Raw genomic sequence first — 16,015 nt, 5'->3', positions numbered from 1 at the left:
GAGATGGAACGTGGGCGATGGGCGGGGAATGGGGGAGGTGGGAAGGGACGGCTTAGGACAGGGCAGGATTGTGGATTGTTTCTGCCGCCTTGGTTGCCCATACTGGGCATCTCTACAGGCTCGTTGGCTCCCTCCACCCCTGCTGAGATGATGCACTGCGAAAACATTCGCTCTCCCCGGGACGCCTCTTGGTGGTTCAGAGCAGGGAAAATGTTGCCTCAGGTTTAAAATAATCTGCCCAAGCACCCCAGCGCGGGAGAAACGTTCTCACTCGCTCTCTGCTCGCTGCGGGCTCTCCCCGCCCTCTGCTGCCAGAACCTTGGGGATGTGCCTAGACCCGGCGCAGCGCACGTCCGGGCCAACCGCGAGCAGAACAAACCCTTGGCGGGCGGCCAGGAGGCTCCCTCCCAGCCACCGCCCCCCGTCAGCGCCTTTTTTTTCCCCCCATACAATACAAGATCTTCCTTCCTCAGTTCCCTTAAATCACAGCCCAGGGAAACCTCCTCAGAGCTTTCATCCAGCCACGGGCCAGCATGTCTGGGGGCAAATACGTAGACTCGGAGGTAGGCATCGGTGGGGGCGCGCCGGCCCGGGCGCGCGGGGAGTGTCCGCTTCTGCTATCTGCCTCTCCAAATATCCCGATTGCTGCCCTGGCCCCAGCCCTCTCTCTACTTCGGAGCACTCCTCTGGCATTGGCACCGCTGAGGAATGGGCCTGGGCGGGGAGGTGAAGAGAAGCCAGGAATGTTTTATGTTTTCCTAATGGGGAGGGGGCCTAGAGAGCCCCTGAGCTAGGAGAACAAGGAAAAGGGGATTGGGGTCCTGAGACTGGGTCTGTCGGACCCAGGACGCGTTTTCTGGATGGGTCTAGGATGCTCCCTTGTCGCGGGACCCCCGCGGTCCGGCCCTGCCTGCTGGGGGTTCGAAGAGGTGGAGTGCAGGGTGGTGGTGTCATTTACCCGAGTCCTGGGGACAGTCCCCGAGACTCCTCGCCAGGCGTCCAGACCGGCAGGTCGAGGAGGCGGCGCGCAGTGTGTTTGCACTTTCCAAAGTTCTTGAACCATCTCAAGAACTCCTTCTGCATCTTGGCGTCTGGCAGGGGTGTTCTGAGAGGGGTGGACCTCCCCTCCCCAAACTGCCACCATCACTTCCAACGCCCTCCACGCGCTGGAGCTCTGCCCAGGTGTGGAGACCTCGTTTTACAACACGCAGCTGCCCTTCAGCAACTCGCCCGCAGCCTGGGAGTACTCTGGGGGGGGGGTCGTGGGAGCTGCGCAGGTGAGACTGAGTTCTAGGACGTTTAGGGGGTCTGGCACCTGGCTCCGCCAGAAATGGGGACTTTCGGGATTGTGATCTTCACGGCGGATTGGGCAGGGAGAGCGGTGGAGGGACAAGAGAGGGCCGAGGCAGGGTGGGGGGCGCGGGCAGGTGCGAGGGGGACGCGGCCAAGAAGCAGCGATAAAGGGAACATTCCGCTGGTCGGGCGGCTGCTGTTGGATCTTAGATAAAGCTGGAAGGGATTACCGGGGCAGGAGTAATAGGGGCCGGGGACTGGAACGCGAAACAGGTGAAGCGCTCGGGCCGAGAGCGGCGCAACTTAGGGAGTCCGGGAGAAGCCTGCTGCTGCCCCCTCGCCGCCGGGGTCCTGCGGGTCCTGCGGGTCCTGCGGGTCCTGCCGGCTGAGCCGGGACGTGCGCGGGCGGGGGCCTGCGGACCGCGCGGCGGGGCCTGCCCTGACCCCTGGCGGCGGGCGGGGGAGGCAGGCGCGCCCTGCAGGGTACGGAGGGGTGTGGTGTGCTCTGCCAGATCCTCTTAAAAAGCTGGCTGCGCGCAGGCGGTTTCTGTGCACCGAGCCGTAGCTGTCGGAGCGGTTAGTTCGATTTTGAGCTCGAGGTTTCCCCCGCTGCCAGGCTGACTTCTGATCGCTTGTTTTTCTTTTTGCATTTTTCCTCCCACCGCCGTTGCCGCCCTCCCCCTCCTGGCCGTCCGCCCTCCGCCCTCTGCAGGGACATCTCTACACCGTTCCCATCCGGGAACAGGGCAACATCTACAAGCCCAACAACAAGGCCATGGCAGACGAGCTGAGCGAGAAGCAAGTGTACGACGCGCACACCAAGGAGATCGACCTGGTCAACCGCGACCCTAAACACCTCAACGACGACGTGGTCAAGGTAAGCCAAGGCGACCAACAGGGAAGGGCCGGGACAGCTCTCCTCTGGCAGTTAGCCCGTGCATCCTTCTTTAGCATTGCCGTGCATGCACATCCCACCCCGCCCCCTACATATACACACACACACACACACACACACACACACACACAGAGTTTTGTGGGTTTGATATGTGGGAGCTTCCGTGGTCGGCAGAAATGTAACATCTTCCTTCCCCCATCTCCCCCCAATAATTAGTTAAGCTGAAATTCAGCTAAAGTGAGTTTTGTAGAAGTTCCTATAACTACCCTTTTATCCTAGCAGATGAACTTATTGACCTCAGCAACAGACGGCCCATACTCCTTGGGACGGTGAGATGGTTCCTATCCATTCCGAGGTTGAAACTCTAGTGACAGGTCCCCGCTGCACGTGGCATTAAGACAGTAAGATAATTGTGTCAGGTCTTGTGCTGAAGATGAGTCAGAATACAACATGGGCATGTTCCCCCAACTAAAACGATGGGAAGTGATTTTCTTAAAAATACTACAGTGGATGGAAATGCCTAGGACTAAAGACAAAGAAAATACGTACTTACTCATATACATATGAAAGTTACTTTAACTATTCTAACAAGTCACTTGTGCACAACTAAGCAAATTTACAAAACCAAAAACAATGTATGCCTCTTGGTTTTTTCTATCTATGGACACCTGCACTTAGATGTGGAAAGCTGCTTCTTTAGTAGCTACCTGGGTCAGCCTGCCCTGAGCTAATGGCACATTCAGGTTGGAGTTCCTTTTCATGCTTTCAGGATGTGCTTGGTGAGATTAAAAATAAATGGACTGGGTTATTGGCCAGACTTAGATCTGACTCAGTGGTCAGTTTTAAATTATCATTGTTATTCGATTTTGACCCTTTTAGCCAATCTAGTGGGAGGAATTTATTGTCTAAACACATCTGGATTGGGATATCATGGGCTGGAGCCATCCTTGGCAGAGGGTTTTCTCTGAGAAGTGGAGGGCTAAGGAAAAATCCTGGCTCAGAGATTGGAGTGTGAAGATCTAGTCCTACATAGCCCCCAGCAATCAATGAGGTGGATGAGCAATTTCCACCCACCACGCCTGCTGTCTGCGGATGGGAAGAGCTATAGTTCGCAAACTGTTTACATTCATGAATAATATATTTCAAAAGGGGAAACAGTTTAATCTGTAACTGGAAGGGAAAAAAAACTGTCAGAATTGACTCTCTTGGCTTCCTGGAGTAGGAAAAAGGAAAATTGGAGCATTTGCAGCTTTTTTTGACTAGCTGGATTATGGAATATTTAAAAGCAACAGCAACAAAAGTACCTTACAAACTAGAAAATAGAATTGCTAAAAAACTATTTACTAAAAACATTACCTTAAAGGGAGAGGATATTTGTGCTTTCCCCCACCCCCACCCTTCTCATGTAGCTTTGAACAAGAAGGAGAGTTGCCAGGAAAAGAGGCAGATTTCAGAGAGGGCTGGCTTCTCTGGATCCTCCCTGTTGTTCCACTGCACCGTGAGTGAGATTCCCTGGAGCAAGCGAACCTCCCGGGATGAGTCAGAGAGGCCAACAGAGTGGATGTGGGTCTCCACACATAGCATGACTAAGTTGAGAAAGAAAGGCCCCACTGGGAAAAGAGACTTCAACACAGATGGAAAAAAAACATAACAGGCTTGGAGGAAATAGCAGTTTACAAAACAGCATTTCAAAGAGCAAGTGTGGGGATCCTCAAATTAAAGAAATTAAAAGAAAAAGCTAGAGCGAGCTCCTGCTAGCCTAAAGAAACCAAATCCTGACTACTTGCTCATAGAACTGTGAGCAAAACAAGACAGTCAAACCAAAAAATCCACCTAGAAAAGAATTTGGCTGTCTCACTCAGATGCCTGGCCTAGAGGGGACTTCAGAGAATGCCCTACAGAGAGACACCAAAACTACAAATGCAAATTCTGCCCAGAGAGTGCCTGGCCGATGAACAGGGGCCTATCTACATCCTACTGAGACTCCTATTTTATGAATATGTGTCCTCAAGTCCAAGCACAAACAAAATGACAGAAACAGGGATGATTCCCAGTTTCCATGACAGTAAATAATAAATTTCCCTAGATTTTACTTTTGACAACATAGACTTTTTTAATTTTTTCTTTTTCTTTTTTTCTTTTTTATTTTTTTGAGATGGAGTCTCACTCTGTCACCCAGGCTGGAGTGCAGTGGCATGATCTTGTATCACTGCAAACTCCACCTCCCAGGTTCAGGCAATCCTGTCTCAGCCTCCTGAGTAGCTGGGACTACAGATGCACACCACCATGCTGGGTTAGTATTTGTATTTTTAGTGGAGACTGGGTTTCACCATGTTAGCCAGGCTGATCTTGAACCCTCTACCTCAAGTGATCCACTGGTCTCAGCCTCCCAAAGTGCTGGGATTACAGGCGTGAACCACTGCGCCTGGCCAACAACGTAGACTTCTTAAAAAAATCATGACAATAATTTTGGGTGCTTCTTAAAAGCACCCAAAGCTTTACTGCTAATGCATGGTAGCTTAAAACTTCACATAATAAGAAAGAAACAGTGGCCAATGAAATCTACTGTTAAAGTTACCCAATGAAGTAAGGAAAAGTTAGTCCTGAAAGCAAGGAGCCCTGTGAAAGCTGCTCTGTCCAATATGGTAATCACTAGCCATTTGTGTTTCCATTTAAATTTCAAGTAATTAATATCACATAAAATTTAAAATTCAGTTCCTTAGTCACACTAGCCACACTGTGAGTATGCAACAGGTAAAGCTAGTGGCACAGACATAGAACATTTCCATCAGCATGGAAATCTCTATTGGACAGTGCTAGATTAGGGTGTTCTCTACATTGTAAAAGCATCCCATTGCCACGTTAAAGAAAACAATAACAAAACTCTAGAGAAGAAATGAAACCCTAGTGTAAAGTATGAAGAACAGGATAGTATATCTGCATAGTAACTTTCAGTAGTCCCAGAAAACAGCTGAATTTGCATTTTTTTCCTCCCAGGAAACAGCTATTTAGGGAGAGGAAAGAAAACTCATGTGTGGCATGAATTTATATTTCAAGAAGGTGCAGCATTATCACCTAATTTACTAGTAATAATGACATATATTATAGTATACAACCCAGTTCCAATAAAATTCATTTCTCATCTTACTAAAAGCTCGCTGCTCCACATTATGAGACAATTTACCCAAATATAGACATTTACCCAAAAATATTAAGTAGCTTGTGAATACTTTTTAAAATTTCCTTTAATTAAAGTGGTCACAAACTCAAACCCTTCGTTCTCTCTCTGAGATTTCTGTGTCTCCTTCTTTTGTTCGCATTGTTATTCACATGTTTATTATGTACTTACTTTGATTGTCTACATAAATAAAATAGCTTCAAATCTATAATTCTGATAAAATTAGCCATCAATTAATTTATTTATTAAACCCATGCAATATGCTAGATTAGATGGTTTGCTATGTAATTCCTACAATAAATCCTAGCAATCACAAAGACGATTATAGTTAGTGAGACAACATGCATACAGGTAGAAAGTTTTTATAAAAAAAATACACACATACAGCCAAAATGTAGTAAGTCATTGCTACATGGAAACTGATTGGTCCTTTTTCCCTTTTTTTTTTTTTTTTTTTTTTCTGCCTTGACTGCCAGGAAGCAGATTCAAATCTATAGCTGGATTTTAAGTTTCATTAATTCATGTTCCTTATTCTCTCCCACATATGGTTTTGTATTTTCACTTTTCCTTTTAACTGGCATACAGTCTTATGTGGTCCCTACTGTAAACCTTCTCATCATTTTGGAAATAGACCAAATATAATACATATGATAAGAAATCAAAAGTAAATACAGTAGTGTTGAATATTGCATAACCAAAAGATTTTTAAATAGGGAGTGGTATCAATATGAAGTGTTAGGGAGACCCAGTCATGGAAAGGATAGCAGGGTGGGAGAAGGAGGATGTGCTGCAGATGGTTTAATGGAGAATGCTCTGAAGGAGGTACGGTTTGAGTTGGGTCATGGAGGACAGATGGATTGCAAATGGCTGGGGCAGAAGCACAGGAAGGCATTCTAAATGAGCCAGACATGGAGACAAGAATGTCTCCCGTAGGGGAGTTTTAGTAGCTCAGTCAGACTGGGATTTGAGATTTCATGAGGCAGAGTGGTAGGTGATAAAGGTGAAAAGACTGATCATAGTAAAATGCAGAGTCTCTAAATACAGCACTCATGATAAGTTTGGACATCATCATGTCAGCAGTGGGCAGCCATGAATGAATGCAAGCATCAGTGTGGTATAATGAAGGTGACCTTTTTGTAAAATGACTCTGGTGAAGGTACAGAAGGTAATGAAAAGTAGCCAGTCTAGTTGAGCAGAAAAGAGTTCAGATGTAATTGTATCATAGTCCAGACGTGAAATGAGGACGATGCAAAGTGGCATTGGGGATCGAACCATACATGCACAAAATGACAGAATTTTAGAATTGGAAGGGATCATCATGGTTACCAGCCTGGCCTCCAATTCCTCTTTTGTAATATTAATAGAAATTAAGCGCTAACAAGTTTAAAATGTTATCCATCTTTTTACATAGTTACTGCCCAAAATGAATATTTTGAAATGTATCATTAAGGAAGAATAGATAAGATTATGTGATTCAGCATGGAGTATTGTCATGAGAGGAAAAATGTGTTTAGATGATTCGGTTAGCACTGAGACAAATCAGGACATCTGAAAGGAGGTCTTTGTTGAAAAACAGAAATATGCATTCATAACTTGCTTTTCTAAAATTGGAATGTAATGATTCTTAAATATGCACAGACACAAATTTGTCTTTAACAGTCAAGAAAATGCAAGCACATGATAATCAGATCAGTTCTGGTATCAGTACAATGGCTTAATACCTCCGTGATCCCTTTCAACTAGAAAGCATTCTAGAGCAATTGGTGATTAATATCAGTATAACAGTCACTTATAAAATTATTGTTTATTTGATATACATCTAATCAAAGCATAAGATTTAAAAGATCAGACTCTGTCAAAGCACTTAGCACCACGTTAATATCTTTTTCTGTTCGCATTAGTATTAGTTTTGCTTGTATGTTTGTTTAGGAGATAGCTTCACAAGTTAGTGATTGATACTCTACCATGTATGAAGTCATGCATGGAATTCAGAATCCTCAGCTCGTAAAATTGTATTATGATCATCTTCAGTGGGAAATTGTTCTCAGAATACTGAGCAAAGGATGATACTAAAATGGCGGCTATTATTCCTTCTTAAGCGTATGAAATGCTTTCAAGTTCAGCCCAAAATTATATACATTTTAAATGCTTACTAAAAGAGTCTTTTCCCTCCTCCATCTATTAACTGCAATCAAAAAACTTTGGTTTTAACTGTATATGATTTCATATTATTTATTAAAATTTAAGGCAAGGTACACCAAGTACCCTTGAATTATGAAAAGCTTCATGATGTGGGACATTCTTTCAATTAACGGCAGGGTTGGCTACACTTTTAAGGGGTTGAAAGTAGGAACAGCTGCAATAGTGAGCAGCATCTGGAAAGTCCAGTAATTTGAAAAACCACCTGTTTATGTATCCTGCCCACTCAAGTTCATAAAATAACAGACACTTCATATTCCAAATGAAACTGCTTTTTAGTTTACCCTACTTTTAAACATAATTCTCTGTGATGGAATGACCAGAAAGAGCTGGTCCCTAGGAGGACAGGGCTATGTGCACTCACCTGTGAAGTTGGACCTTCCATGACCCCTCCTGGCTGTGAGGAAAGTTCAGGGCTGCTGTCTTCACACAAAGATGGTTTATTCCAAGATACACACACTCTTCTTCCACACCCTGGAGACCTTGCATATTTGTTATCTTCTTTACCATAATCTGAGGCCCTAGAGAAAAACATTTGCAAACTATACTTCTTTTAAAACAACTTTCTAAAAAAGATGCCCTCAGACCCTAGAAGTTATGCCTAACACATAGATGCTCAGAGGCAACCTGTGGTAGTGAAAGAGGATTGTGCCAAAATTAGAAAAAATATATTTGCAACTTTTGTAACTTTCTTTTCTAAAACTTGAATGTGGTGATTCTAAAGTAGAGACTGATACAAAATTATTTTTCTTTAGCAGTCGACAAAAGGCATGAAGTAATCAGATCAGGTGTGGTTTCAGCATAATGGCCTAATGCTTTCATGATCTCTTTCAACTAGAAAGCATTCTAGTCCCACTGGACACCAAGGAGGAAGAAGGGATCGAAGATATTAGGCCCACAGATTTATCTTCCTCAGTAGTCCCCGAGATTTGAGCTTATACATAGGGAGCAAAATTGTTTGTCTAAAAGCAGTTAATCAATGCCCCAAAAAAGGCCGGGTGCAGTGACTCACTCGTGTAATCCCAGCACTTTGGGAGGCCAAGATGAGTGGATCATGAGGTTAGGAGATCGAGATCATCCTGGCCGACATGGTGAAACCCCTTCTCTACTGAAAATACAAAAATTAGTTGGGTGTGGTAGCATGTGTTTGCAATCCCAGCTACTTGGGAGGCTGAGGCAGGAGAATGGCTTGAACCCGGGAGGCCGAGAGTGCAGTGAGCCGAGATGGGCCACTGCACTCCATCCTGGCGACAGAGCGAGACTCTGTCTCAAAAAATAAAATAAAATAAAATGAATGCCCCAAAAATATTTTGGGCAAACTATTTTGTGTTTCTTTGCTTTATTTATTTATTTATTTATTTATTTATTTATTTATTTATTTCGAGACAGAATCTTGCTCTGTTGCCCAGGCTGGTGGAGTGCAATGGCACAATTACAGTTCACTGTAGCCTCAACCTCCTGGGCTCAAGCAACTCCTGAGTAACTGGGACCACAGGGATGTGCCACAATTCCCGGCTAATTGTTTTAGCCAGGATATAAATGCTGCTCACATAGAGTTTGTAGCTGTCTCTTTGACTTTCTTTATGCAGATTCTTTCACAAACTTTTGCTGGGTTCCTTTACCAAATTCTACTGTCTGTTAAAATCTTATATCTTTATATCTTTGGTCAAAACAGCACCTCATTTATAAATCTTCAAATTGTTTCTGGAAAAATAAACAAGGCAATATAGGAACATATATTTTTAGGCAATTTGCTTCTGTTTTGGTCTCATAAAAAATTGTAATTAAATTGTAGAAAATTCTTCAATTCCTCTCTAATATCCTCTCCTCACATATTGGCTCTCAACTTCTAATCCTCCTATTGAAACACTGATTGGGAGGCCAAGGCAGGTGGATCACCTGAGGTCAGGAGTTTGAGACTAGCCTGGCCAACATGGTGAAACCCTGTCTCTACTAAAAATACAAAAGATTAGTCGGGCATGGTGGCATGCACCTGTAGTCCCAGCTACTTTGGTGACTGAGGCACAAGAATTGCTTGAACCCGGGAGGCAGAAGTTACAGTGTGCCGAGATCACGCCACCGCACTCCCGCCTGGGCAATAGAGTGAGACTCCATCACAAAAAAGTAAGAATAAAAATTGAAATTTGCAGCCTTTTTAAAACCCCATAGCCTCTTGATAAACCCGAAAGAACTATCAAATTTGACTAGGTGCCAAAATAATCAGATGAATGTTTACAAATACAGATTCTTGGACCCACCATATATATTATATTTGAATATCTAGAGGTGGAGCCTGAGTGTCTGTATTTTTCAGAGTTTCAAATGATCATTCTTCAAATGATTACACTGTGAACTCAGATTTAAAAATGACTGTACCCAAGGTTGGCTTAAAGATATACACCCTGGTTGATTCTACCTGAAAAGAGCAAATAAGATACACAGCAAAGTTGTAGATGTTTTCCCTGCCAGTAGAATACTTGCAGGTTAGGCCATCTAAAACCCTGCCAGAGAGTTTTGAAACACCACGGAGGGCTCCCAGATCAACTTGCTCAATGGTTCTCCATCCCTTCAGGCTACTTGGGCTTAAAGCCAACTGCAAGCTTAGAGCCTCCGGGTGACCTAGGAATGGGGTGACCATATGTTCTAGGTTGTCTCATACAGACTAGCCAGCACTACTCAGCCCCAAGTGATAGCATCCAGGCATGCTCAGAAATGTCCCATTTGGAAGAAAAAAACAATATTGTCACAAATGAATTGGCAATGGCCTGTCTCTGATTCCTATACCTGGAATCTACTGGAAGTCCCTATTCACACTATTTTCTAGCAGACTAGGCAAAATTTCTACATTCCAGGCACGTCAGGCCTTTCCCTGACTCCTTTCTCTAATGTCACCCATCTGCTGCCTTTTATCACAGCCATCAAACTGCACCCTAACTTAAAAGAGGATCCCTTATGTTCCAATCTACTCAACCCTCAGACCTTTCTTTCTCTGAAACACAGGTTTAATGAAACTGACATCCTTCCATCACATATTTTCTCAGCTACTCAGTAAAAGATGTAAATGTTTAAAATAGTTTAAACTATTTTTCAGTTAGTCCAGGAAACATAAAGTGGCATGCTTGCACATAAACCATTGTTTAGGGTGGGGGAAGTGTTTTTAATTTTGCCTTAAAGGAAATCTGCATGATCCACAGGCTATGCAACTACCAAGGGAATTAGTTGATAGAACAGAATTATACCTGCACAGAATACAAATTTCCTGCCTTTCATGGGAACTATGTTGGTGTTTCAGATATGAAATACATCTTGTTTTCTTTATTGAACCTTGAGAAGATGTCTCTTTTTGGTCATTATTTCATGGCAGGGGAAGCACATATTCCTAAAAACACAACTGAGTTTCCCTTTAACCATCATTAGTTGTGTTGGCCATTAAGAACCAGAAGATTTTACTTTCAAAGAGACTTAAGTTTTGATGTTGTACATATGTGCTTAATATTCTATCTCATAGCAATTTAAAGGTGACGTTTTAAAAAGCTACATTCAATTTATAAACTTCTCCTGATCCCAGCAAGGATGTTGTGATGACTCTATGTGAAAAGGTAAGTAGTGTCTAGATATGGCAGTGGGTCATCTCATGCATGGTGCAGATGTCAAACACAACTACATTTTCTTATTTGCAATGACTAATGAAAAGAAGCCGAGCCCAAGCAGTGACAAAGGAGGAGATTGGGGGACAAAAAGCAAAGGAAAAGAAAATAACATGAGCACCCTTCTCCCCGTCCTGCCACCTGCTTCATGCTGGACTGGGCCGTGATATCTCATATCCCAGCTCCACAACTCCCAACAACCATTTCTGCGCATGGTGCTTCCATGTGTGATGACCCAATCAGGCTCAGGAATGGACTGGGTAGTTAAATTATAGCCCTTGTCCCCAAAGAGTTTAGGGCTTAGTGGGGAAACAGACCTGTAAACAAACCTGTCATGTAACCAAAGGACAGGCCACAGTCAAGCACAAAGAAGAGAGTTCTCAGCGGTCTCCAAAGCCGAATGTATGTTCACCAGGAACAGGGTCCCAGCAGAGGGAGCTGTAGGAGCAACCAGAGCCTTGAGGGGTCCTGGCCCGTTCTGGGCACCAGCAGTGGATCAGTGTGGCCAGAGCCAGGGATAGTAGCAGAAGCCAGATCAGCAGGGCCTTCCTTGTCCAGCAAAGGCATTTGTCTCTTTGTAGGCCACAGTGACCCACAGATGGCTTTTTAGGCCAGAAAAAAAGGCCATTAAAAAGGGAGTCATGTCTCTTTTTGGTCATTATTTCATGGCAGGGGAAGTACATATTCCTAAAGACACAACCATTTCCTCTTAATCATCATTAGCTGTGCTGGCAATTAAAAAACCAAAAGACTTAAATAAGTCTAAAAGTCTTACTTTCAAGAAGACTTAAATAACTTTTGAGGGTGTGTGTATGTGCTTAATATTCTGTCTCACAGCAATTTAAAAGTGAAGTTTTGAAAAGCTGCATTCTGCATTCAGCAGAACCATATCTGATGAGATAGTCCCTTTAAAGGGCTGTCGGTGCAATGGGGCAAACAAGGGGGGTTGTGCAAGTGGGAGTGAGACAGGAGATGGGGTGCTTCTTCCAGCACTTCCTATAGGCTGACTGGGTGACAAAGATCATTTTACTGACAGCTCCAGTGGCCCTATGAGATGGGTACTATTATTATCACCATTGTATTCCTTTTGTAGGTAAGGAAACTCAGGCTCAGCAGATTGCCAGAATAACACAGGCAGGAAGTGGTAGAGTTAGGGTTTGAACCCAGGTAGTGAAACTCCAAAGCCCGGATTCTTAACCACTGTCCTCCAGTGCCTCTCTGTAATAAGTCATGATCCCAGAGGCCATTGGTGTGGCCACAGTATGGAAAGAGATGACGGTGTCCTCACACTAGGTGAGCAGCTTATGGCGATTCCAGACATGATCTCTATTGGGAGTAACAGGTCTGAGCTTCTAGGATCAGACCCTCGATCTTGGCAGGTGGTTTGAGGAAGGAGAAGGACCAGTGTAAAACCCCAGGCTTCAAGGAATGTGGATGCTGGGCAGGGAGGATTAAGCCCCAAAGACCAGAAATGGGGTACAAAGGGCAGGCGTGGCCAGAGTAGAACTTCCAGTGACTAGAAATAGAACCAGACACATTGCAGTGCGGGCTAAGGTTGAATCACTTAAGTCTTTAAAGTGCCCCTGATCACCCAAGTTGGCCAGAGCCCCTGGGGTGGGCTGATCCTGTCTGGATATACGGGGAGGGGTAAGCACCAGGAAAGGAAGCAGGTCCTGACAGGTACTTTGCACTAAACAGCTCCTTTTAAGGTTCTCAATTTGCCCATTCAATTTCTACAGACATTTGTGAGACCACACCAATACATTGTAAAAGCAGGAAACAATTGAGAAAAACCTGAGTTTTATGTTGGTAGGAGAAATGCCTATGGAATATGGCAAATCGTTTCTCTGAGACTTCCTCCCTAGTAATTACATATTTGTTCTCAGAAACAAATGCCAGAAGGAAGAAACAGATTTAATAGTGCATTTTACAAGGCACCATTAGTCTCTAAGAAGAACAATTAAAATGTCTCAGCCACTTTGGGAGGCCGAGACGGGCGGATCACAAGGTCAGGAGATTGAGACCATCCTGGCTAACACGGTGAAACTACGTCTCTACTAAAAAACAAACAAACAAAAAAACTAGCCGGGCGAGGTGGTGGGCGCCTGTAGTCCCAGCTGCTGGGGAGGCTGAGGCAGGAGAATTGCTTGAACCCGGGAGGCGGAGCTTGCAGTGAGCCGAGATTCGGCCACGGCACTCCAGCCTGGGCGATAGAGCGAGACTCCATCTCAAAAAAAAAAAAAAAGAAGTCTCAGCAATCATGGTTCACTGTGTATCTTTTCTATCTTCTTAGAAGTAATAATATGGCTGGAAATGGGCATACCAAAATATGTCAAGAAAGTGGAATTGCATTCATTAGATTTCACCACTAATTATTTTGGTTAGCTTTACAGTTCTCTCTTCCTTGCTTGTTCTTGAGAATGAGGCTTTTTAGTAGGAAGAGAAATTGTCTAAAACAGTTAATAACCACAAATTCACCAAACTATTTTGGGTAAGTCCCTCTATTTCTTTAGGTCTAAAGCTAGGAATAAGAGTCATTCTCATATAATGTACTGTCCCAGAAAGGGCATTGTATTAGTCTGTTTTCACTCTGCGGATAAAGACATACCTGGGACTGCATGATTTATTTTAAAAAAGAGGTTTAATGGACTCACAGTTCCACATGCCTGGGGAGGCTTCACAATCATGGTGGAAGGTGAAAGGCACATCTTATATGGTGGCAGGCAAGAGAGAATTGAGAACCAAGCAAAAGGGGCAAAACCCCTTATAAAAGCATCAGATTTCATGGGACCTATTCACTACCACAAGAACAGTATGGGGGAAACTGCCCCCATGATTCAGTCATCTCCCACAAAATGGGAAAATTATGGGAACTACAATTCAAGATGAGATTTGGGTGGGGACACAGCCAAACCGTATCGGGCATTCAACCAATATTTGGGAAGCACCAGCCCTGCACCAGGCACGGAGCACGTCGTGAGTCCTGCCACACCACAGCCTGCCTGACAGACCTCACTTATCCGCTGGAGCTTGCCTCTGACATCTGGGCCTTCTCAGAATCAGCCATCTCTTCTCCTTGCCCCCACCATCCTTAGTTTTTATCTCTGCTGTAGCATTCATCAAAGCCTTCCAACCATTCTGCTTCACTGTCCCTCAGTGTCCTCTCTCCTCTCCCTTCCTTCTTTCCCCGCTTTGTGCCTGTGTCTTTCAAAGCAGAGCAATGGCACCCTCACCTCTTTGGCTGCCCAGTGCCCCCATGCAGAGTCAGACATCAGAAAATAGATACTGAATTCAGTTGACACTCTGAAATTCTTTTTAAAGTAAGTTAATGTGTGTTTTGAATGAAAAGACACAGTGGGATTACATAATTGAGTGTCTTTCTTCCTTTGCCACTTTTGTCCCTATTGGCTGTATTTGAAAACCTTGTTGGAAAAAAAAAATTCAAGAACTTAATAAATAAATTCAAAAACATTTAGTCTGTTTACTTAGGTAAAGAGAAAATGAATTCTAATATGTGTGTATATTTAAAATATTTGTTATTTAGATTTTTTTAAAATCTCCAGGTTTAGGAGGACACAAATACATCTCTCCTAAACCTTCCAGTAAGCAAGCTGTGGCATCCAGATGATCTCCTGGGGTCATGGAGGATAAGACTAATCTCCTAGGTGTCTGGTAGACAGGACAGGGAAATTCCCAGGAATGCCAAAATATACCATCAGCTGCTGTTTGGCATTGTCCTTAAGAGTGTGTAGGCTGGGGGCCTGGGTCTCTGGCCACAGGAGAACTCCCCTGGCAAGGGAGGGGTGAAAGGATTGCCTGTTGAATCCCCCATCTATCCCCACACTATGGAAAGATTGAGAGGAATAACTAGATCAGGGAATGGCCCGAAAGAAAAATCCAAAACCTCCCATCCCTGGATGAAGCCACAGGTTTGAGAAACCCAAGCCTCTGCTTCCTTCTCTTTGGCTTTACTACTTCTACATTCAAGTACACAGAGCTCTGAGATTTTGTGTGCTGGAAGGTGATAACTGTTAGCCCACTATTCCAATAGCACAGAAATTTCTCTTTGCCTCAGAAGTGGTTTCTCATAGATCTCAGATCTCTTTTCAGGAAAAAGAAAACAAAACAACAACAATAACAACACATTAATGACTCTGAAAGAGTCAGACACCATTAATTCCATTATTGGTATCTGTGCCAAGTGAAATGAACATCAGCTCTTTTCCCAGATATGTTTCCTTCTTTTGTCTCCTATGATAAAAGATGATTTTACTGTGATGATATAAGACTCTTCAATTTGACCCCAAATAGCTTTCCTATCAACTGGCTAAGTATAAAATACCAGGATCGTTATTCAGTTGAGAATAGATATAACTAGGAAGTAGCCATCAAAAAAGAGTGATGAAATGCATTGTGGATTTGGGATGTAACTTGGTATCTAACATACAGCCAGAACCACAGTCATAGCACACTTAATATTTTATCAGAAACTTGTGTGAATAAGCTAAGAGGACTCTCAACTTAAAAATGACACCAATTAAAATGACCTTGTTAACATTTATGATAAAAATAATAGCAAAGTGACTTAGACAAATTACAATAGCCCATAAAAATAAGATAAAGTTCAATACAAAGTAAGATGATGTTAAAAGACTTGAAATAAAACAGATATATTAAGTAGGCAACAAATAGGTAAGCATATAAAAATAAGAAGATACCAGAATAGAGTTGTCATTTTTGTGGGAGCCTGTGATGTGGAAAACCAAGGTGCCTGGCGAGTATAATGGATATGGAAACTCCCCT

General features: G+C 43.7%; 1 protein-coding gene across 3 annotated transcripts in view; it reads left to right on the top strand.

Annotated features, from left to right (window-relative positions):
• The first annotated feature begins 254 nt into the window (after positions 1-254).
• The window catches only part of CAV1 (caveolin 1), a 36,070-nt gene continuing 20,309 nt past the window's right edge, over positions 255-16,015 (top strand). Inside the window, 2 exon segments of one of the 3 annotated variants that reach the window (NM_001168711.1) lie at positions 255-563; positions 2,006-2,170. In NM_001168711.1, coding sequence (NP_001162182.1) covers positions 534-563; positions 2,006-2,170 — 195 coding nt within the window. In that variant the 5' untranslated portion in view covers positions 255-533. 3 annotated transcript variants of the gene reach the window in all.

The sequence above is a fragment of the Papio anubis genome, chromosome 4 (assembly GCF_008728515.1).
Source record: "Papio anubis isolate 15944 chromosome 4, Panubis1.0, whole genome shotgun sequence".
NCBI lineage: Eukaryota > Metazoa > Chordata > Mammalia > Primates > Cercopithecidae > Papio > Papio anubis.
The sequence above is the reverse complement of the archived record's forward strand: the minus strand, read 5'-3'. Positions and strand labels throughout refer to the sequence as shown.